The sequence below is a fragment of the Thamnophis elegans genome, chromosome 1 (assembly GCF_009769535.1).
Source record: "Thamnophis elegans isolate rThaEle1 chromosome 1, rThaEle1.pri, whole genome shotgun sequence".
Lineage (NCBI taxonomy): Eukaryota > Metazoa > Chordata > Lepidosauria > Squamata > Colubridae > Thamnophis > Thamnophis elegans.
In genome coordinates, this window is record NC_045541.1 from 115476879 (window position 1) to 115502003 (window position 25125).

Genomic DNA, 25125 nt, shown 5'->3' on the forward strand with positions numbered 1-25125 from the left:
GTGTTTCTTTGATTCGCGGCGCGTGGAATCCGGGGCAATATTAATCGCGCGGCCTCTTTTCTAGGGCGAAGCAGCGCTTGTGGAGCTCCAAAGAGGAGCGGCCCGAAACCTGAGCTACTTTTTAAAAAGGACAACCAACACCGCCAACTCGTGACAAGAGCTTTCTTAACTTTGCACACACACATACACACCCCTCCCTAAGCCGAAGGTTCATTCGGCCGCAGCGGCCGGTCCGCTTTTGCAAAACAACTCCGAGCCGCTCTGCTGTCACTCACTCGGCGCCTGCTCTATATTTGCATAGTCAACGCAAACCAACCCTCTCTCTCCTCGTAAACTTTCTCCTGCAACTTGCTCTGCTTGGAAGGGAGCAGGAGCAAGCAGAAAGGAGCAAAAGGAGAAGTCCGGAGTAAGCTACCTGCTGCAGGAGTCCAAGGCACCGAAGAGCGGCCCCGCACACCCCAAATCCAAGCGCGGAAGGACGAGCTCACCGCAGCAGCCCAGACGGGTGGCAAAGACGCCGCCGTTGTCGTCAACCAGGCAAACGGAGCCAGCGCCAACTTCGCCTCTTGCGGTAGGATTCTGGGAAGGCGTCACTTCCTAGAAGTGGTAGATTCCGAAAGCAGCTTTCGGTGCCACCTCCTCGCGGTGCCCGGTTCCTCCGTCTCGACCGGTCGCGTGAGAAGGTGCAGGACTTATTAAGATGGTGGGCGGTGATTATCGGGGAAAAGGAAGGACGTCTTCGTATTGATAGCTCTTGAGCCGAGTTCGGCATACCTGAAGCGCTTTTTAGTCTTGAACAACGAGTCCAGCTTTGCGCCAGTCCTGTTATAACTTGATGCTGGCAAACGCCCCAGACGAGCCGAGTTCCTTGGCTCCTGAGACAGACAGTCCTACAAGCGCTGCCCTCCTTCCTTACAGTTTTGATCAAGATAATTAATTTAAAAAGATTGCTGCCTTTTTGCAATTCAAATCCGGCTGAGTCATTCACTGCCTGCTGCCTAATGCGTTCTTCCTCAACCTGACAGCTTTCCAGGAGTGTTGGAGGTATCATAGCCAGACATTTAGGGGAGTTCTAGATCCAACATCTGGAAGGTGCCAGGTTGGGGAAGTTTGGCCTACTATTACACCCCACTTGATGCCACTTCTGTAAATGAGATTTCCTATATTTTAATTTGCTTTTGTGCTGTGTGTTTCTGACAGGATCCTGTATTCTTGCAGGGAAAGAGACAGAGAAACTGTAGATAAAGTGCACATATTAGCCTAATGTGCTGTGCAGATCAGCCATATAATATAATGTATGGTTTGTTTGTTGTGTGAACCAAGAACATTTGGATGAGTTGATCAGAAGTGTGTTGTGTGAATATAGCCACCACTACAGAATACTGCCTGCTATTCTGTATCTTTCCTCCCAGTTTTCAAAATGAGGGAGCCAGAATGACTATGGGTAATCTGACATGTACTTTTAGAATTAACAATGGGTTCACACACCACATCGTATAGTTGTATAACTGGTTTCATTAATAACAATTGATTAGGTTCATTAAATCTTCACATCCAACCAATCATTTTGCCATAGCTAATATGACACACATAGTTGTGGTTAATGTGTGTCCTGGGCAATTTCTTTAGCACCTCGACAGTTGAGTTTTCCCCTTACTGAGCAGATCTAAAATATTGTCTTCCTGCTTGGGCACCTATTTGCCTGCTGCCTTGTGTGAACCAACCTCTCTTTCCAAAGTAATGGATGTGAATAGCAGAGGAGGAAATAACTCCTTATCCATAGGAAGGGTCAGGAATAGGGCAATTGCTGTCTATAGTACTAAGCCCAAAGGATTAGGATACAATAATAGCATATTGTGAGTTTATGCTATTACTTTGTGCAGTGTGCTATCATTTTGTGTGTAGGAGAATGCTGGAACCTGTCGTAATTGAACTGTGTCCATTAGCTGTTTCCCAGTAGAGCTTATGTGTTGGCATAGTTGGCTTCTTTGTTTCTATTTAGTGCCATTTTCTGAACTGGGTTAGTCTCAGTGGATATAACAGGTGACAGCTGTTCCATCTACATAGCAAGAGCAAAACTTTTTCCCAGCCCCCAGAGATGTCATTGGAGTGTAGAGTTCCTTTCTAATCAAAAATAGGAATATATTCTTCTGCAAAAGCAGCTACAGAAATGACTAGATGCTTTACTGTGATAAAATGCATTGTTCTGGTATATTTTACACATGGAAAAAGTCAATTAAAAAGGGAGATAGAGTAACAAATAGTTGGATATCATGCTAGCTTGGAAGAACAGAAATTTATAAAAATATATTGTAAAACTTTTTTTCCAACATGGTAATCTGGCATTAGATTGGTGTTTCTCCACTGTGGCAACTTTAAGATATGTGGACTGGCTTGGGAATCATGGAAGTTAAAGTCCACACATCTTAAAGTTTCCAGGGTTGAGAAAAATTGGTCTATATTACTTGATCTTAATGTCAGACAACGAAGATAAATTGTCACAAATATCAAATTAGCTTGCCTGCAGCCAAAACTGCATAGCAAAAGACTACAAGTGGAATTCGACCTGGCTACTTGATAGACCGCCTCCTGCCAATTACCTCCCTGAGGCCTATAAGATCGCACAGATTAAGCCTCCTCTGGATTCCATCTGCCAGTGTCAGTGTCCGGCTGGCGACCCCCTGGGGGAGGGCCTTCTCTGTTGCTGCTCCAGCCCTATGGAACGATCTCCCCATGGAGATCCGGACCCTTACTACCCTTCCGGCCTTCCGCAAAGCGACCAAGACCTGGCTGTTCCAGCAGGCCTGGGGCTGTTGAATTTGTCCAGCCCCATCCTAAGTTGTGAATGTTGTGATCTTTTAATGTTGTCTTGTTTTTGTATGTCCTTCCCTTCCCCTTTTTTACTTGTAAGCCGCCCTGAGTCTCTTTGAGAGTGGGCGGCATACAAATTAAATAAATAAATAAATTATTGCCTTTATGTTCATCATAGTAATCAAGTATTCTGAACAGAATTCATGAGTCTACAATGCAATTCTATCCATGTTGAATTAAAAGCTATCCTCACCAGATTTTATCCCTAAATTAATATGAAGGATCATTGCCTTAAAGAAACATTTATTGTGTTTGTGTTGTATTTTTCATGGTTGGTTTTCTGAAAGCTTTAGCTGTTCTAGAAGGGAATGAATTGTGCCTAATATATTGGGTCAATGTTTGTCTTCGTTTGAAAACATTTCATGTTTTCAAGATACAAATTCCTGGGAATTGTTTTTGTGTTTGGCAGGAAAAATAGATCAGTAGCATTCAGCTGTGTTAACTTCCATTCCATTGATGGTGGAACAGTGTATGTCAGACTAATACAATTTCAGCAGGCAAGGTTTAAAATGCATGTGTACATTTTTAAAATGTTTGACCCTAATCATACTTCTTTTGAGGTAAGCCTTCTATAATGGGAATCCTGCTGTCTCTAGTGTAATGCCTCTTTGCCTCTATCATGAACAGTATGTGAAGAGCAGCTATGTCAAGTTCTTAAGTCACAAGCAATACTGATATCCGAGTAGGCTTCACTGGGCAAGACAGGAGAAAACTAGTTATTTATGACGTATTTTGATCAGAAGTTTGAAAGTGTAACAAAGGCTAATAAAAATCTAGCTTGATCAAACTCTGAAAATCCTAGTTTCTTAAAAATAGCATCAGCATCTATATGAAGAACTTTGTGAAAATAATTACTGCTTGGCCATGAGGAAAACACACCACACATAGATTAATAAGCAGACACATATACACACTAAAATGTTGATATTTATTTAAGTATAAGAACAGACAAGAAAAGGTTTGGTTACTTACTATCAATCATGTTAGCGACATGGACTCTTGCAAAGCTCTTTAGCTGTTGGTTTTTCATTCCTTACGTTTGTTCTTCTAACAACCCATATTGCGGGATTTCTTCCTTTCATTGCTGCAGCTGTTGTTGCTATGCTGTCTATACTGTTGCTATGATTTGCAAGACTTCTGCATTTGCTAGATCATGGTTGTCTCTGGTGAACAGTAATACCATTCATTCCCCTTGTAGCCTCCTCTCTCCAGTTTCTAAATAGAGCAGTTTAATAATAAGGAATAGTTTCTGGGAATATTTGGCTGTAGGAGTTTACCCTTTTTATGAGGGGCAGGAATCAGGATGAGTTTGATGGCACCTTTCCAGCCAATACATTGTATTAAAAAATTAAAGTTATCCTCTCAACATTTTATACCTTAAAGTGTTGGAAATTGTATTACCAGACTCCTGATTTAAGGCTACTCAACTAACACAGTTGTTCTCCTACAATGTCTATAATAGGGGGAAATTATCCTAAATTATAGCTACTCATATGTAAAAAGAAAATATTGATTGATTTCTTAATTGATTGATAGGTACCATCAAGTTCGTGTCAGTTCTTACCCAATATGTAGATAGATTTTCTCCAGGAGCATCATTCCCCAACTTGACCCTTCAGGGTTTCCAGCAGTGTTGTAATTGAGTCAGTCTGCCTTGAGGTTGGTTATCCTTTTCTAGCATTACGAAATTCTCCAGATAATTAGGTGTTCACATCCAGAGTATGACCATTAAAGAAGAATCTACATGCTTTTGTGATAATTTGGAATGAAAATTAAAATACCTGTAAGCTAAGACCTGTTGGGCTTACCGTATTTTTCGGAGTATAAGACGCACCTTTTTATCCCCCAAAAGAGGGTGAAAATCTGGGTGCGTCTTACACTCCAGTGCATCTTATACTCTGAAAAATACGGTAATTAATATTTTATGGGGGAACACAAGGAAAGTAAGACTGCTGAAAACAGATCCAAAAATCCCTGAAAAAGGCAATGGCAAGCAACACTGTTTTCAAGAAAATTGCACAAATTATGTCTATGCAATCAGACTTAATTTAGCTGGATATGGACAAAGTAAGTCAGCAGCACTCTTATCTACAATGCGCCATATTGCTGCTTGTCAGACCTTCAAAGTAAACCAGGCTAGGAAACCAAATTATGAATGCTAATATCAGTTTTATTGTAAGATTACAATAAGAGAAATCTGAAAATCTAAAGATGCTTTCTCCTTTCCCTTTGTTTTTCTGAGAACTAGAAAGAGGTCGGGTTTGAGACACTGTTCTCAAATTACATTTGTGCCTCAGACTCAAATTTCTTTTATCAAATCAGTGCCTTGGATGCAGCTGTTTTCTTCCTCAAAGTCATCCCTACTACCCATTACACTGCCTTGTTCACACGGCCTACTTACAGTGATTAACTGAACTATGTTTTTTTCTGTTCCTAAGTTCATGTGAGACATTCACCTGTAAATTAATTGCATGGATTTGGTTGGCCTAAAACACATAGAATAAAATGTGATTGACTGCTTTATAGATTACATTAAATCTGACTGAAGTGTTAACCAGTGAAGAAAGTGAATATTTGTTTAGAACTAGTATATTTGCATGGAATAGTTTTTTATTTAAATCCTGTATTTCAGGTCAACATTAACGTGCAAGACAGCTTAAATACACACAGCCATACCACAGTCAAATAAGCATACTGACTCATTTAAAAAGGTTGATTTTGTGGCACCAAATGACAGATTTTGAAAGCTTGCATTTTATTTTATTATTATTTTATTTTTGAGTCTGCCTAATAATTATGGCACTTCTGTAAACTTAATACTGGATTTTTCCCCCTTCTGGCCAGCACAACTTACATAGCATGTCTGAATAATAAAGAATTTGACGATATTCAAATGCTCATTTAACCTGATGGATAATAATCTATCATTATACTTTTCTACTCCACAGAACATTTTAAAATCAGCAAGAATTTCAGGTTAAAGAGCACATAGTTGGATGTGCCCCTATTTTTTTTCCCACACAGCAGTGGCCAATTCTTTTGGATGCTGAATCCCAATAAATCAGTGTTGTTCATCCTTGGCAACTTAAAAATGCATGGCTTTAAGCTTCCAGAATTTCCCAGCCAGCAGGGGAATCTAGATCTGATCTAATTTAATGGGGCTTAATTGCATTTACATGTCATAAGATTTCATTTCTAAAAAGCTTCAGTAATAAAAAGTAACCCTGAACTACAGCAGAAGACTGAAGTTTTGGACTTATATATCCAGGACCCTTTCTTTCTAATAAATATGCATACAGGTAGTCCTTGATTTATGACCACAATGGAACCCAACATTTCTTCTGCTAAGCAAAAGAGCTGTTAAGTGAATTTTGCCACATTTTACAACCTTTCTTGCCACAATTGTTAAGTGAATCACTGCAGTTGTTATAACACAGTTTGGATTCCATATTGACCTTGCCTGTCAGAAGATTGCAAAAGGTGATCACTTGACCCCGGAACATTTCAACCGTCATAAATATGCAACCGTCAGTTGCCAAGAATCCAAAGTTTCATCACATTACTATGGAAATGCTGCAATGTGAAAAGCAGCCGTAAGTGTGAAAAACAGCCATAACTCACTTATTTCAATGCCGTTGTAACTTTGAACAGTCACTAAAGGAACTACTAACTGTAAAACTAAGTTAAAATGCCCCTTTTCCATTGCCCTTTTAAGTGGCTTTGAGTAGTCTTTCATTGCCCTTTTAAGAGGAGGCTCGGCCAAACAGACGGACTTTGAGCTTCTTCTTTTTTTGCTCTTGTGACTTTTTCTCTGATCCAGAATCAAAGGTGGTTGGAGACTCAGATCTCGGGTGAGTAAATCTAGGTTTAGTCCAGATGAAAAAGTGAAGTATGGAGAGAAACCCTTTGAATCCGCTTCAGAGCACAGACTTCTTAATAGTTCAGTGAACTTTTATATTTCACAGTGCATTGATTGCTAATGGATTATGCACTTAGATAAAATTTACTTTGCGCTAATTTGAACTGGATAATGACACTCTCCATTCACCCCAAAATCCCATAACTGTCTAATAGGTATGAACAGTATGAATTACATTGCCCACTGTGCCCAATGACTTGCTGTATAATGACGAGAAAAATCTCCATGTTTTCTCCTATCATGAAGTTCTCAAAAGAAGAGAAACTACTAGACTTAAATTGAAAGGAGGCAAAGAATTGTCTTGTGAAGACTTCCATCTTTCAGGAAGTTGCGGTCCTGTAAGAAGGAGAAAGCTTGCATAAAACTAACATTTGTAGGAATGTGTAGGGAGTTACCTATTGCACTTTTAAAAAAGAGGAAACTTTGTAATGTTTGAGATAGGATGCGTCTCATGTATTGAAATACTAAATTCAGAAAATTGTGTATAGGAATTATATGCCGAAACTATGTACTGTATAAAGTTTCTGAATAGCAGCTCTCCTTCCCAGGATTCAGTAACATACCCATCTCATCCCAGCACTATCCTCCAACTCTCCAGAACTTAAGTGGAAAGTTTTCACCAGAAAATAAAGACCATTTGTTTTTCTGGGATTTTCTAAACTCAAGGGCACTTTTTTTTTCTTGCTTGCTTTCAGTATTAAAGAGTTGTGATCTGTAAAATATTTGTAACTGTGTTATCTTAAGTCTGTATAGAAAAGTGTTTGATGATGTTGTTTTTCATGTTGATTCAGAATATAGAGACAATCACATCCACAAACATGGATGTTTTTGTTTTTAATTAAGATTTTGAAAAACAATAATAAAAGAGAGTACAAGATAGAAAAATGAAAAAAATAAAAAGCAAATAAAATCCCCCTTTAAGAAAAAACCCTGTTTCCTTGAAAATAAGACCTCCCCAGATAATAAGCCCAATCAGGCTTTTGAGCGCATTTGCTAAAATAAGCCCTCCCCTGAAAATATTGCAACACAGCAGCAGTCATGAGGTGACCATGCTCGTCGCCTCCTGCACCTCAAAAATAATAAGACCTCCTCGAAAATAAGACCAAGTGCTTATTTCGGGGGTCAAAAGAAAATAAGACCCTGTCTTATTTTTGGGGAAACACAGTAACTTCCCACTCTCATCACAACGATGAACAATTTCACAATCAATCTACGGAGATTCTCAGTCATCCAGGTCGCGGTTATCCCAAAGGTTCTTTTTTCAACAGGCAACGGGACTTTCTTGTTTGTCTTTGAAGACATTTTGCTTTTCATCCAAGAAGCTTCTTTAGCTCCAACTGGATGGTGGGGAATGGAAGGATTTATATTCCTTGCAGACAGCTGGTCATTTGCATTCTGTTAGAGAGTCATTGAGACCACTTGGAGGTGTCCTCAGTCACCTGAGTAGTACAAATGGTAGTGGAGTCTTCTTGGAACTGCTAAAGGGACTTGTTGTAGACTGGAGATAGATGATGTCGTATCCCTCCCCCTCTGTTGAGAGAGGGATGTTCAATTTTGACACAAATGGACAAAGAGAAACAAGAAAGTCTAGTTGCCTTTTTTTAAAAAGCACCTTTCGGACAATTTCCTAATCTCTTCACCCCTCTTAGTTAACAAATATAAAACTTTTCATCCCATAACCCATCTCTTAGTAATTAACAAATCAAATAAATAACATATTCTCTTTGTCCACTTGTCATCAAAAAGTCCAAACAGAGCTCTAAAATATTAACATTAAATATAAAAACTAGACTTTCCGCATCTCAATTTTTAGATATAGGCAAAAACCTATTTAAAAGACATAAAAAGGTCCTGATTTTCTACTATAAACAAACCAAAGCAGATTTAACATTTTGATGTCCTTTTCTCCTTTAAAAAAAAAAGTACATAGTCCATTCAAACTGCTAACCATTCTAGAAATAACTGCTCCAAACGGGAATGTATTCTATTTAAAAAAAAACAACGTATGGATGTTTTTTGTGAGTTTGATATTGTGTGGGGTGTTTTCTGAAGACACTAATCAGCCTTTTACCTGATCTCTACCACAAAATATTAGGGAAATTGCAATCCTCTGCATATTTATGATAGTACCCACCATTGGCTTTTAATATAAAATGCATCAGATTTTAAGTTTATGTTGAGTTATATAAATTTTGTCGTTAAAACTTTTTCTTGATCAACAAATGAATGTTGAAAATAAATTGTGTAAAGGAACTCAGAACTCCATTGTTGTTTAGTAGGATAGAAAATTGAACAGAATGGGACAATATTTGGTGTAAGCTGGTGGAAGATATCTCAGTTTTAAAGCTAGACCAGATTAGGTCAGGCTGCAGAAGGGAAAAAATCAGCAAAATTTATCATCTCACTTGGTAATCAATGAGAAAACCCACCAGGCATTATATGTGTTCAATCAGACTCTGAAACTGACCAATCTATCTGAATTGAAAACTGAAGTTCAATTCTCAAAAATGAACTCAAAAGAACTGTGGATACTTAAGAAATCATTTTGCATGGTAAATGATGTAAACATTATTTGCTGAAACTGCTTGCTCCTTATCATATCAAAAACTCAGATTGTTATCCAGTATTGTCATGAAGTTCTCAGTATGATAGAACTTACTGCATAATAAGACTTACTGTCTTATTTATTAAAAAGAAAACACCATTAGAAATTGCATGCATGCTGTTATCCAATATGTTCCCCACATCCTGTACCTTTGATTCTTCTTACCTGTATGTAGGAGTTTTCATTTCTGCTTGATGGAATGATCAGCTTATGGAAGTCTGATAATGACAATGTCAGCTAAATTTATTTCCATACCGAGTTATCCAGGTTAAAATGCTTTTAAAAACTGAGGCAGTTTAGGATGGGCTTCCATTGCAAAAACAATCTCCGGGACAATTTGGCAGAAAATTAACATAGACTGTATTTTTAGCATGAACTTTTGCTTGTCTAGTTCTTAGTGAGCCATTTTAGCACTTCTAGCTATTTCTCCCTTCTACGTTCTGTGCTTTGCCAATCTGTTCTCTACCTTCTGTATCTGTGAACTTGTTTCCTTTCAACAAACCACGTTCTAAAGACTGTGAAGAAACACACTCTTCTGCACTATTTTCTGACAAATGCTCCAAGCCATGCTTTATTGTTTGTATTTTTATAGATGGGTGGTGCATAACTAATAACTCAATCTGCCCTCCTCATACACACATTCCTCTTAATTTCACCTCATTATTACCCTAAACTTAGCTTTTCATAAGCCAAGGAACACATTTGCTGGAAACATCCCTCCCCAAAGTAGAATGCAAGGAGAACAAGGCGAATAAATATGTGGCAAAATTTACATTGAATTTGATTTATATTTAAATTGATATTGTTGTTTCCATTCCCCAAATTTTTTCCAGGTATGTAAAAAATAGAATTGGTTGAACAGTTTTGGAATGGCCCTGGTCCCATACCCAAAGCCTTCAGAAAATACACAGGGCTCTTAATTGTACACGTCTATTGTAAAACCAAAACCATATCCCTGTTAGATTTTGTTAGATTTTTAAACTGCTTACTGGCAATTGCCCTCTAGGTGGTGTTAAACATTGTCCATTTTTTTTTACAGGGAATCTGATTTTCAACTGTTCCAGATATTTGCTGGCGGGCTGATGATCATTCAAAGAGTGGTATTGCATTCACGCCCTGGTATGTTTCTACTTGTTGGAGAACATATTTGAGTTTTGTGACTTTGTAGAACATTGTAAATGGGAAGATAAAAAAAATCCAAGAGGGCAATTTCTGATGTACACATCCAAAGCTTGTTATGCAAGTCTTCAACAAGACATTCTTAGCAGACATTTTCTAATTACAGATGTGTTTATGTAAGAGCAAAAATGTATAAACAAATAACCTAAATAACCCAAAACTGCTGTTTTTGAAGTATATAATGTGGAGAGTGCTGTAAACAATTTTGTATGTTTTGTTTATTCATGATTTGTAACAATAGCTATAAGCAATATTTACTGTGAATAGTGTATTGTTAACTTTGAAGGTTATTGTATTTGTGCATTTCCTTCTGGCCCCTTGTTCATTTATATTTCATGAGATTTATAAAGCAGCTGGCCATTCTTGCACTAAAACTGGTGATGTATCTTTCCAGTTTTCTTTATTTTAAAATTGCTCTGTGTCACAAACTACTTGGTTAGGAATGAGGATTTTTAGATGCATGCATCATGTTGAAAAGAAAGGCTAGGAAGGAGAAATACAAATAGAATTTTGTAAATATCAAAATGGTGGCTGACCCAAGATATATAGCTTCAGTGAAGAAACACATGCTTTTGTAAGGAACGTGAGTTCTCTAAAGTCATATGTGATTGTTCAGAAATGCTAATTTAACTCCCATAATCTCAAGAAGAAGAAGAAACCAAGCTGTTAAACCTGTGATCTGACTCGTTCTAGGCATCAATGGAGTGCCAGTTGCAGAAAACTTCTGTATGGAAGAAGCCACCCTCTCAGACAAAATTGATGAAGGTCAAGTTAAAGTCCGTACACTTTATTTATCTGTGGATCCCTACATGGTACGTGGGTTTAATAAAAATATCCGAATATATGAAGAATATTTGGCCAATTGATTCTTCATGTGATCTACCAGTCATGAATCACTGTAAATAATGATGTATGACTTCAGTAGAGGGGAATATTTTGCTTTGCATAAATGCCCACGACCACAATTATAATACACATACTGTGCAAGATATTTGGCAAGTACCTGAGCTTTTGGTTTCCTCCTTTCACGCAGATTGCTAATCTCAATATGGAAAGTATTGTAGCTTCTACAATTGAAGCCGATGTAACTGGGAGAAAGAATCATAAGATGATCTCTGAATATATGTAACCCTATGCCATATATTAATTTTGTCCTGAAAAAATGTACAAACATGAGCCACGGTGGCGGAGTGGTTAGAATATAGTACTGCAGGCTATTTCTGCTGGCTACTAGCTGCCTACAATTTGGCAGTTTAAATCTCACCAGCCTCAAGGTTGACTCAGTCTTCCATCTTTCCAAGGTTGGTAAAATGAGAACCCAGATTGTTGGGAGCAATAGGCTGACTCTTTAAACCGCTTATAGAGGACTATAAAGCACTGTAAAGCAGTATATAAGTCTAAGGGCTATTGTTTTTGCTATATGGTAATTTTAAATATCAGCACTGGAACTTCAATTACTGTGAAGAAAACTTAGAGTTCTTTGTATAATAACTTCACTAATTACATTCATTTTCCAGAGGATTACATCAGAAGGGTGTGTTGCATAATTTGAATTATGAATTTTTTTCTAAGATGTACCATATAAACTAGAATAAGGAAAAAAAGATACTTTGGAGCATCAACCAACTTCTTAGTCTATCAGTAATAAAAATATGACCTTTATTCTTCCTTCTTAGGCTTTTAAAGGGTTTATTGTATTGTATGTGTTGGCCGGCTATGTATCTTTTGGGAAAGAGAAAACAAAAGGATTGAGTTTTAAAAGATTCTCTTGCTACAAATAATTGTCTTTTAGCGGTGTCGTATGAATGAAGATGCTGGGTCTGACTACCTCCAGGCTTGGAAATTGTCTGAAGTTATTGATGGAGGTGGAATTGGTTGTGTGGAAGAAAGCAAAGACGTGCGTTTCATTCCAGGAGACTTTGTGACGTCTTTTAACTGGCCCTGGCAGACCAAAGCCATTTTAGAAGGAAAACAACTGAACAAGGTAACATTTTACCACTTCTTTCCATTTCCTTTGGAGAGAAAAAAATATAGACAAATGTGCCCTGATCTCTAGCAATATGAGGTTAAAGACTATGGATATCCATGGGGAGGGAGTTGAATGGAAACATGTAATGACTGTCAGAGAAGCAAGTAAATAATGACTGGTCCAACTACCAAGGTAGCTTCATATCTAAGGCAAGGTTAGAACTCATAGTCCCTTGATTTCTAGCCTGATGCCTTAATCACTGCACTAAACTGACTTCAGATAGGACCCCTAAACACCCTCCCCAAAAAAGACAAAAAATATCAACTACCTTTGAACATTTCCAAAAGAATCCAGCCAAAAAAACCAGAATGAATCTTGACTAGAATGATAATGCTTAATTAATTCCATCTTTGAAACCCTTTTTTTCTTCAGATCGATCCACACCTTGTAGATGGACACCTTTCTTATTTCCTGGGTGCAGCTGGCTTGACTGGGCTGACATCTTTGCTGGGAATCAGAGAGAAAGGACATGTATCTCCAGGCTCTAATCAAACCATGGTGGTCAGTGGAGCTGCTGGTGCTTGTGGCTCTGTGGCTGGGCCGGTAAGACACTATTAACAAAGTCTTAAGGGTTGTCGTTAGAAATTAGATTATTCTGCCTACGAATCACAAAATTCTTATTATTTGGCCCTACGGAGGCCACTATACTTTTTTCCTATACCTCAGAAATAGGCAGACTTTATCATGGGATATATATATATATATATATATATATATGAGGTTAAAGACTATATATATATATGCATATATATATATGCTGCATCTAGTACCTCCTGCCCTGAAATGGGTTTGACGTATTTGGGGGAAAGCCTGGAGACATAGTTCAAACATACAAGAGTATTCTAAGCTTTGCAGAGGTAAAGGTGCCTATTTTAACTTGAAATCATCTCTAGCTCCAATCAAGCCAATATTCCCAATTTTTAGAAGACTTGGGAGCACGGGTGCAAGTCTTAAACACCGTTTCAAAACTCTCCAAACCAAAGAAAAAGGTCTAAAGATTTTGGCCCATCCTTTCTATAAGTTCATGACTCACTAGTCACATCCTCTGTGGTCCTTAGGAGCCTTTATTTTGTTCTTTTTTAAGTTCACCTCACATGCTATGTGGAATAGGAAGACAGCTTCTATTAGAGCCAACAGTCTCTTCTTTTTTGCTGATAGATGTGAGGATCGCTGCTTTCATTTGAGACTATGACAAAGAATAGAATAGAACAGAACAGATCAGAAGAGAATTATTTATTGCCCAAGTGTGATTGGACACACAACTAATTTGTCTTTGGTACGCATGCTCTCAGTGTACATAAGGAAAAATAGAATAGAATACATTGATCAAGAATCAAGATACAACACTTACTGATAGTCATAGGTTACTAATAAGCAATCAAATCATACTAGGAAATAAATAAAACAATATAAAATTTAAAGATACAAGCAACATGGTTATAGTCATAAGTGGAAAGAGAGAGGTACTAGGAAGGAAGAGAAGAATAATAGTAATACAGTCTTAGTAGGTAATTTGACAGTGTTGTGGGAATTAGTTGTTTAGGAGAGTGATGGCATTCGGGGGAAAACTGTCCTTGTATCTAGTTGTTCTGGTGTGTAATGCCATTTTGAGGGTAGAAGTTGAAGCAATTTATATCCAGGATGTGAGGGATCTGAAGAAGGGCAATGGGTTAAAATATATTTTTAATCATTCCATGATTATTGTTCAGCTTGGTCTTCTCTCTCTCTCTCTCTCTGCTGGTTCCTTGGGAGAAAAGATGCATACAATGATTATTTTGAACTGACAGAAAATATAGATTCATCTTTTTTTAAAAAAAAAACCTTGTGGCGCAAGACCAGTGATTGCAAAAAGCTGACTTTTTGTAATGGTTTTCTGCTTTCAAAGATAGGTCTCCTGGAGGGTTGTTCTAAAGTAGTCGGCATTTGTGGCACAGATGAAAAATGCAAAGTTTTGGTCTCTGAAATGGGTTTTGATGCTGCAATCAACTATAAGAAAGAGAATGTGGCACAGCAGCTGCAAAAATTTTGCCCAGATGGAGTGGATATCTATTTTGACAATGTTGGTGGCGACATCAGTGATACAGTAATAAGACAAGTGAGTGTGCCGCATCTACTTTTGACTTTGTTCAGGCATTTATGTGAATGCAGGGAGAAGCAAGATGCGGAAAAAACAAATACCATGTTCAGTCCCACTCCTGCTCCCCAACATTAAATTTGTTTTGGCTTTAAGGTGATCCACAGGATCTAGGCCCCAAATATTGCAGGGACCCAAATAGCTGGAAATTGGAAAAAGGACGGGAACATGTGTTTTTCTTTTCTTTCCTCATTTTGAGCTCCCCATGAGTCCTTGTAGTGGTCCAGGATGCAGTAATGTGAGAAGTCATGGATGCATAAACCAAAACTAGGTTGGCAAAGCATTCAGATAATCTGTTAGGAATATAATCTAAGGGTTGGGTTGGCAATATATAAATCATGTAACAATGTTGTACCTGTTTCTTTAAATCATACCTTAAAATGTGATTGGTTGCTGTTTTCCTCAATCTGCCATAAGAGGGAGCCAGAATGTCTGTTAGCTCTCTGTTTGCTAGTTGCTGAACTGATCTGATCTGAGTGCTGTGAGCTATTGTAAGTTTTGCAACTGCTAGCAAACTTCGTGTACTGAACTGATTATATGATACTGGACTATGTTATTTGGATTATCCCTTAACTGAAAGACATTGATGACTGACTGTCATCCGTGTATGACTTGGACTGTTTGATGGATACCTCTATTTCCACGAAAGTAAAAGCCTATTTAAACTGCAGTGTCTCTGTATGCTGGTTTGTGTGATCTCCAATACAACCCTCACAACGCTTTTCTGAACGCACTTGCTCTCCCAGCGGGGAGCTTGCCTAACATAATCAAATCACCAACTCTTCTACACCAGGATATAACTTCTCACTAAATCTACCTGACCCACAGTTGCGTAAGATAGAATCAATTTTCAGTTCAGGAAAGCTGAAATGGTTTTTACTCTTAAGACACTTTGTAATATAATTCTTTACCTAAATTTGGCAGGTAAATATGTGCAGATAATCCGAGATAACACCATTTCTTTTTCCAAATTGTAAAATAGTACAGGATCTAATATTTATTGGAATATATGTTCCTAAAAACTGAGCTGTGTCTTTTATATTGTTCTTACACTTTTCCGGAGTTCTGTTAGTGAAGAAACTTGAGACAAGATGCTTATTACCTACGTATTTTTAATTTTATGGTTCTTGTCCACACTGATTTCCACTGATGTAGTGTCAACCACTGAATGCAAAGATCTTTTTCATAAAATTGCAGTATGTGTCTTTTCTGCATTTTGTTTAACTTTTGTTTGGCTGAAACCTTTTTTCTTTTTTCTTTCTTTTATGTAATTCACTTCTATTCTCATCCAAATTAAGTTGTGCAAGTGAGCTTATCTTCATCACATCATATTTGGTATCTGAAGCATGCTTAAAATTCTGACCAAAGTGACACACATGACTATATTTGCATGACACATTATACACAGACTAATGTGTAGCATGAAGCCAATCTAGTGATGCCAGAACAATTGGATTCATTTAATAAACTGTATTTAAGTTAATCATGGTAAATATGCTGTTGCACAACACTTACACTGTATAGTCACATCCATAACAAACTATAGTCCCAGCCATAACAAACCATGATAACATAAAAGTGACACATCTGATTATATCATTACATAGTATAGATGTTGCAATTACACATTTGCATGATGACATCCAATGCAAAAATAACCATCATGATGTAAGGGTCATCACTTGTCCCTTTTCCCCATATCATGGATGCCCATGCAGTATACAATAACTGAGATGAATAGCATTTTGACTCTTTTTTTCTTTACTCTTATTTATTCTGTAGACGAATAAATGAAACATATTGCTGGTTGATGCAACAGAATGTAGGCCAGACAAATGGGATGTTCTTCTGCTCTTTTTCAGTACATGTAATAAAAACACACTGTTCTTTTAACGTCTCTCTTAGTCAACCCTTTGCTGTTTAATGTTCTATTGCATTTCTATCGCACAGTTTTCAGACTGTGCTTCCAGGAGAGCCATTATGCTTTGGCCAGCAGCATTTTGCTAAGATGAAATGTAGGAAAAGGCCAGTATAAATAATAGCCTGTCCGCTCTTTTGGGAAAGTCTAGCTGTCAATTCTCAGAACAGTAGTCATGCTCCAACTTGCAGAGAAGAGTGGAGGATCACTCAGGAAGATTTAGCAATGTCCTTGCCACATTATGACTTTAGTTCTTACATATACTTTGACTGAAAATTGGCAGAAAGCTAATCTACTCCATCCATCATAGCCTTTTTGCCTCCTTGCTCCAAGGCTTTTGATCCCATGCGTTTTTCTCTATTTTTGTACAGCAGCTGTGGTTCCAGCATACTTTCTACTTGTTCCTAGCTGCAGAATGTAGTGTTGCTTGTCACTGTCACTGGAAATGAAGTGTGGGCAGTAAGGACTTTGTTACTAGTGCAAGTATTAGATAGATATATTTCTTCCTGCCTAAAGCAGCAGTCCTAAGCCTTTTAGGCTTTGTGGACCAGCGGTGGAAGTGGCAGGGGGAAAGGGGATAGTTTTGCCTGTGCACACACTGCTTGTGCAAATGCAGCTTCACATGTTCCCCACCACTTGGGTTTCCAACAAGCTGCAGTTCAGTATTTGATCATGGACTGGGGATGGGGGGGGTTTGGCAGGGGGGGGTTTCTCGCCCTGTTCCAACCGGTTCGGTTGGAACGAGGCCGGCGGCATCCTCGCGCACGCACTAGCGTCTGCGCGATGCTCTAGCTGCTCCTGGAGGATCGCGCAGGCGCTGTATGCGTTCTGCGTATGCGTGGAAGCGCAGAATTCGTAAAAACTGGGTAAGGAGCGGGTGCGGGTGTGCGGGCGCGGGGGGGGCTTCGCCGTTCCCGGAAGTTACTTACTTCCGGGTTCGGCGACCAACCGGATCGCAGGGACCGGTGCGAACCGTTCGAAACCCACCCCTGGGGGTTGGGGACCCCTGACCTAAAGGATACATCTTCTAAGAGATCCATAAGCAGGACTAATATATTTGAATGGTACCTAGGTGGCGCAAACACAATTCCATACTTGGATATTATTTTTTTTGACATCTTATATTTGTGAATTAAATCCTTACATTTTTTTAAAAAAATAACTTTAAAACACAGTAATGAATATATTGAATTGGCAAATACGCAGTTTGAATTGTTATATAAAAGCGTGACCCGACAAAAGCGCGCCGACAAAAGCGCGCCGACAAAAGCGCACCAACAAAACCACATCGCTACAACCGCAATGTCATCAGCATGTCGACAACAGCGCGTCGACAGAAGGGCGATTTACAACAGCGCGTCGACAGAAGGGAGATTTAAGTTAAGGTAAGGGTTAGGTTTAAGGTTAGGTTTAGGGTTATGTTTAGGGTTGGGGTTAGGGTTAGTGTTCCGTTTAGGGTTAGCGTTAGGGTTAGGTTTAGGTTTACAGCGCCTTTCTGTCGGCGCGCTGTTGTCGGCGTGATTCAGCGCTTATTCGTCGGCGCGGTTCAGAACTTGCGGTTTAGTCGGGCATGCTTTTGTCGGTCGCCCTTTTATCGGTGAACCATATAAAAGAATACATGAAAAAAGAATGTACCATAATACCACAGCTTTGTTTTCTATAGGTGAGTCCTGGAACACTTTCCAGGATCTTCTGTAACATGCAGAAAAGCTGGATTTTGTTATATAAGGTCTTAGGAATCATAAATATGAAAGAATTCTATTGTTGTGAACCATTCCATCTGTTAGTTATAGACTGTCTAACTTTCCATAATAGTTCTAAGAAATACAAACTTCAATACTGTATTGTCGTTTTGTTTCCAACAGATGAATTCAAATAGCCATATTATTTTATGTGGTCAGATCTCCCAATATAACAAGGACATGCAATATCCACCTCCTTTACCTCCAGAGGTAGAAGAAATAAGGAAATCACGGAACATTACTAGGTATTCCTCATTGGCTTCTTTCTCCAAATGAAACACTGAATAAAATCTGCCAAAATATGTGACTGCTTTTTTTTTAGTTCTAAAAATTGCCTTTCTAGATTGATGAACCATCTATGAAACAAGGTCACTCAAATAATTACTGGAGTTGAACTTGCAGCTTTACAGAAAACTGTCAGCGGATGATCAGTGAGAAAGCTCTTTAATAGAAAAAGAAAATGGGAAGGCTGATTTCCATATATGCCGAGGGAAATTGGAATTGAAACTACAATTAAACAAATAGACAGCTAATATAAAACTTCATCAGTGGATAAATGTGACATGCTTCCAGTAACTCTGAGTCTCTTAAATTGTGCCTTTTAAGTTTGATTGGAGAATGAGAAACAATTTTTGTGCTTAATTTGCACAATTAAACTTTGCTTAATTCCAAAGTTTCACGTGTTACCTGAGAAGATGAGGGCATTTAACAGTTATTTGATCAGAAATTTAAAATGATGCAGCAGTATGCTGGTCCACCCTTTCCCAGTCTGATGTTTTTAATATGAATTGTATTAGAATACTCCATTGTTCCCAGTAAGATTAGAACAGGGATTATTCAATTATTCTATTGAATCAGAAAGTTAATTATTCTCTGTTCGGAAATGTGTCTTTTGGAGTAGGCAAAGGATGGGCACTAAATTCATATGGTGTCATCTTTGGAATGGCACAGATGTAAAGGTTCCCAATAGGCTAAAATATAATTTCAGATGAGCCATTTACACTGTTAAAATACTAGACCAATTGGATCATTTCTGACCTTTAAATTATGTTTGCTGAACTGTGTTGCCATTTCTATCTGCTGCAAGTAAGGCAGAACATACTGCTTGTTTCCATCCATGACGTATTTGCTGACTTTTGTAGTTTCCTGTAATGATTCTTAAAATTGGGAGTTTTTGATCTGCTGAAGAAACTATCCCCCTCGAGTTTATTTTGGACTATATATTATGTATGTAACTGTAAATATTATTTTCTGTAAATGATGGTTACAATTAGATTGGAAATTTAATTATTGCCCTAAATGTTTTCTATGAGAATGGTAGTTGTTCCCCTTTACACATAAAATGGAATCAGAAAGGCATTTCAGAGTGTTTTTAACATTTAATATTTGACTGCTGTGAGATGTCAATTTCATTCTTCACAGAGAAAGATTCCTGGTTTTGAACTACATGGAGAAATATTCAGCTAGTACTCTGCAGCTTTGTCAGTGGATCAAAGAAGGAAAATTGAAGGTATTATAAAAATCAATAGGCAAATTGCTCAGGGCCGCAAACAGTCATTTTCTTTCACTGACATTTTCTTTTCTTATTTGTTGTGGTTGCTGAAGCTGAACGAATAACTCATTTCTGTGTAACTACAATGAATAGAGACACTATTTAGAAATCATCTGATTAGGTGTAAATATCCAAAGAACTGAGATTACAAAAGTTTTGTTTTGATAATTTTCAACAGTGTTTAATGAAAGAAAAAAAATACTAGATTGCATCAAAAGGAGGAAAAATAACCTTTAATGCTTTTTTAAAAAAAAACAGGTCAAGGAGACAGTCGTGGAAGGCCTAGAAAACATTGGAGGTAAGAGATGGTTTCTTTCTTCTGACTGTATGTCCTTAATTAAAATATATGGATACACGAAGGTGCCCTGGTTTATTTCTGGTTCAAACAGCAAAATTGTCTGACCCGAATCTGAATGCCATTGCCATTCACAGTTAAGGAATACTAAATATACTTCTTAATTAATGTGTTTATATTTAAACTGAATGTGTTTAAATGTTAAATCTTGCTGAATCTAAATTCAACAAAACTAATAGTTCTTAAAACTATTGTCTTACTACCTTGGAGCATTTTTGAAAATTTAAAGAAGCAATTGTTGTATGCTTCTTGCACTATGAATTTACAAGTAATTATCTGGCTTAATTTTATTTTTCCACAGCAAATTTAGCCTACCTAGGAATCAATAACCAACTCTTTATCACAGAATTTCTAGGGAGGTTATTATGTTTTATTATGTGTCAGTAGTCTGTATATAAATGAACTCGGAAAATTATATCCATAATTTCTGCTACAATCATTTGTTTTGGCATAAATTGTGATGAAAACAGTATTTTAACAGCCATGCTGATTGCAATGCACCAGGTTGGGGAAAGCTGAGCAATCTAATTCTTACAGCAATAGGTAGAATTAAGGATCAAACTAAAAATTAATTAATGTAAGGGATTTCATTTCCTGATTTTATATCAAACATTTGGCTTCCGTTTTGAAAAGAGAAAGGACCAGTATTACAACAATTTGGAATTTAAATTGCATCCTATTAGGATACCCCTTACTAGTTTCCATTATCAACTTCGTTAAAAGACAATTCCCCCCTTTCTTAAGAGGATTTTTGTTAGACAGCAGAGAAAGGTTTTCGGTTCTTCCTTTACCAATTTGTGAATTTCTACGATCATTATAGCATCCCTGTGGTCATGTGATCAAATCTGGGTGCTTGGCCACTGGTTCATATTTATGACGGATGCAGTTTCTGGAATCATGTGATCACCTTCTGTCAATGGGGAAGCCAGGTTCACTTAACAAACATATTGTTAACTTAACCATTTTAGTGATTCAACTCTGGCAAGAAAAGTCGTAACTTTTGACTTAACCACAGAAATGTTGAGCTCAATTCCAGGATTGCCTGTAATGGTTTAATACATTCTACCAAGTCTGCATCTAAAGACCACATAAAATATATTATTACGGAGTTTCAGAAAGGAGGAAATCTTGGCTTCCATCACTTGAGAGCCTCAGGGCAATTGCAACAGCTACTGGTTTTACCTCATGTCTTGAGATTAAAAACAAGAGTTGGAGCTGATCAAAGGATCTTAAATACCATGAGAGGTCAGAGGTGAGATACAAGAATATTGAATGCAAGGCCACAGCTCTGCAGGCCTTTAAAGATAGAGAGTTATCTTTCATTTGGCCTGAAGGATCGGAAAGAACTGTTGCAGTTATCACAGTTCTGGGGCTATTTGGAAAGCCTGAAAGAAAAGGGGAGAAGAAACTAGAGGAACTATGTAAATGTGAGAGAGAAAACAGGCCAAGAAACTGAGAACATATATATAAGAAGATACCTCCAAAGAAAAAAGAATGCTAATTGAAGAATGAAAAATTTTATTGGACAAAAAAAAATAGGATCGGAGAGAACTGTTGCAGTTATCACAGTTCTATTTGGAAAGCCTGAAAAAAAAGGGGAGAAGAAACTAGAGGAATTATGTAAATGTGAGAGAGAAAACAGGCCAAGAAACTGAGAACATATATCTAAGAAGATACCTCCAAAGAAAAAAGAATGCTAATTGAAGAATGAAAAATTTTATTGGACAAAAAAAAATAGCACATTTGTAGTTCTTCCAAAGGCACAGCCCTACGTGGAGAGGAGGGGATTTAGTCTAAGATTGAGTAATACCTGAGGAATGTCAAGAAGAGGAAAACCAAAAATGTTCATGAAGGAGGGAGTATAAAGAGTGCTTACAAAAATTTGAGTTACAAATTTTCACCCATACGAACAAAGCTTCTGCAATTCCAATCCAGAAGGTCCAGGAAAGTAGGAGGATGTGGGGAAAAGCTAGTTTACCGCATGCTACGTGTATACTCTTGGCAGCATCGTCACACATTGGGAGGCTAAACTTACCCATTTTGGACCCTACCCTGCCCTGTCTGTTCATTGATTTCGTGGTTTTAGTTTTCAGTGCTCTTCAATTTATTTAATGGATAAAATAAAAATTCTATATTTTTTATACTTGGGACTTACGAATAGCTTCTTGGAATGCAATATGTTCACAAGTAGAGGACTGCCTGTATTCCAAAATTGAAAATCCACATATTGGCTAGAAGTTACTAAATAATTCTGAGGAATAAAGTGCTTGCATTATTAGGGTATAACCATTGCACAACAGTTGAGAATGCAGAATCAGCTGACACAATTGCTGTTGCTTTGCTTCAGCCTGGATCAGTGGGGATCTCCCTGGGGCTAGCCTTTGAGATTAAATTGCTCATGCAGCTACATGAAAGAAAACACAAAGATTTAAAACTTGTACTGACACCAAATTTTGATGAAAAAGTTTATTTAAAGGTTTATTTCATCATACTGAAGAACTATTAGGTTGCAAAGGAGAGGAATGCCTATTTGTGTGGTCCTACATAGATGGATATTTGGAGATTCAAGCTAACGGTTTAGTTCTGATTATAGCAAATACATGTTAGCTGGACAATATGGAACTTATTTCTCATTGTCTACGTATAGGATGTGTTTAAACCAGGGGTGAAATTTGGGAGGTTCTGGAGAACCGGTAGCAGAAATTTTGAGTAGTTCAGAGAACCGGCAAATGCCATATCTGGTTGGCCCCAGAGTGGGGTGGAAATAGAGATTTTGCAGTATCCTTCTCTTGGAGTGGGATGGGAATGGAGATTTTGTAGTATCCTTCCTTTGCCACGCCCACCAAGCCACAGAACCAGTAGTAAAAAAATTATTATTTTTATAACAACTCAAGGTAGTGATATTCCAATAGCCAACTTTTGAGGTGAGTTGGGTTGAGAATGAGCAACTTGTCCAAAGTCATCCAACTGGCTTTCCCGGCTAAGGTAAGATCTCCAAGTCTCCTGGCATCTAGCCTAAACTGGCTGTCTTCAAAACCATGGGCTGATTATTGAAGGGAAAATAATGTTATTTTGTACATTTAAATAAATTCAGAAAGTGTTTGTGTTTAAAATTAAAACACCAATGTAAAGTATTTCAGCTTTTGAATCATTTCAATTTTTTCCCCTCTTACAGCTGCTTTCGTGTCTATGATGAGTGGGGGCAACATTGGAAAACAGATAGTGCTCGTTTCCAAATAAAAATCATTTCTGATCTATTTTGTGTCTACTAAAAAAAGAAATATTTGCATAAGCCTGGAATGAACTTATCCTTTATATCGGTATCCCATTTTGGGGATTAGTAAAATCTTTTGAATCTTTAATTTTTTTCTAAGTTTTTTGGGGGGGTTTCTTCCATCTCTTTGGGGGGGGGGAAATTCAGTCAAAATGTGTTTCCTTGCCTTTAGTACCAAATGATAAAATATCATTACTGTACCACTGCTACAGAAATATAAATTATGTGCATATAATATAAAACCAAGATTAGTTTTAGCTGCTTGAACAAATGTTTGCAAGCAAATTATGTCTTATTTGACCAATTTCTAATTTGGTTTTCTTCTGCCTTTATTAATATCTAGAAAATCGAATAACACTATAGTTGTAGTATTTCTCAATTTGAAAATAAATGTAAGCCATAGTTGCAGCAGCTAAGATTTGGTAACCAACTTCAAAACTTTAGTTTAAAAAAAATAAACCATGGCTTACTTCCTGGAAGTAAGCAAACCAATTAAAACATATTATATACTGATTGATGTTCTGATACGTATAAACCAGGCTCTATAATCACATCTGAAAATGAAACAATAATGAAGATCTTTTCTTGTACACAATACGACTATTAAATGTATTGGTTAATATAATTTTCTGGCTTTGCCTCTCTTCTGTGATACGTTATTCTTTCTGATACATTAATAGTGAATAATAGCTTTTAGCTGTTCCTATTACCTCCAACATTTCACTGTTACATAAATTTATTTAAATTAGAATACTAAACAAGACATTTCCTAATTTTACGACTGTCATGGGATTTAAAAAAAAACCTTTCCTTACACTTTATGTCCAAATATTCCAGTTTCCAAACTTGAATGTATAACAATGAGAATTATTACAAAGGAAGAAGACGCTTCTCTGAATTCCTTTCTGATAAAGAAAAAATGTGGTAGGAAAGTTTTTAATAATTTGTAAAACAAAAGTTTGCAAAAAAGTCCTGATCCATCCTTTCTGTGGATTCTTCACTGTCAGGTAGACAAGAAAGCAGCAAACAAGGCATCTGCAGAAACAGTACTGTGTCCCTAATACAGATAGTCCTCGACTTATGACCACAATTGAGCCCAACATTTCTGTTGCTGAGCGAGACAGTTGAGTTTTGTCCCATTTTAGAACTTTTCTTGTCAAAGTTAACTGAATCAATGCAATTGTTAAGTTAGTAACATGATTGTTAAGTGAATCTGGATTCCCCATTGACTTTTTTGTCAGATCACAACAGTTGATCACATGACCTTGGGACACTGTAATCATTATAAATATGAGTCAGTTGCGAAGCTTCTGAATTTTGATCACATAACCATGGAGGTGCTCAACAGTCATAAGTGTGAAAAATGGTCATAAGTCAATTTTTTCAGTGCCATTGTAACTTCGAACAATCACTAAATGAAGTGTTGTAACTCAAGGACTATCTGTACTTGTTGGAATTTTGTACCCTGCAATTCTTTCATACTTATCTGAAACAATTCCTAGTGAATTCTGTACAAATTACTTTTTAAGTAGACATGAGAATGGTTA

At 37.5% G+C, this 25125-nt stretch overlaps 1 protein-coding gene across 2 annotated transcripts; it reads left to right on the top strand.

Annotated features, from left to right (window-relative positions):
• The first annotated feature begins 219 nt into the window (after positions 1-219).
• On the top strand, positions 220-24585 carry PTGR2 (prostaglandin reductase 2). Of its 2 annotated transcripts, none has more exons than XM_032228865.1 (10): positions 220-571; positions 10435-10514; positions 11268-11386; positions 12367-12558; positions 12976-13146; positions 14489-14698; positions 18521-18642; positions 19820-19907; positions 20208-20247; positions 23480-24585. In XM_032228865.1, exons 2-10 carry the CDS (start codon positions 10478-10480, stop codon positions 23542-23544), a joined length of 1044 nt encoding a protein of 347 aa, XP_032084756.1. In that variant the 5' UTR covers positions 220-571; positions 10435-10477; the 3' UTR covers positions 23545-24585. The 2 variants fall into 2 exon arrangements, with proteins under 2 accessions (XP_032084756.1, XP_032084747.1); XM_032228856.1 differs by lacking the exon at positions 220-571 and adding an exon at positions 6650-6722.
• The last annotated feature ends 540 nt before the right edge of the window (positions 24586-25125 follow it).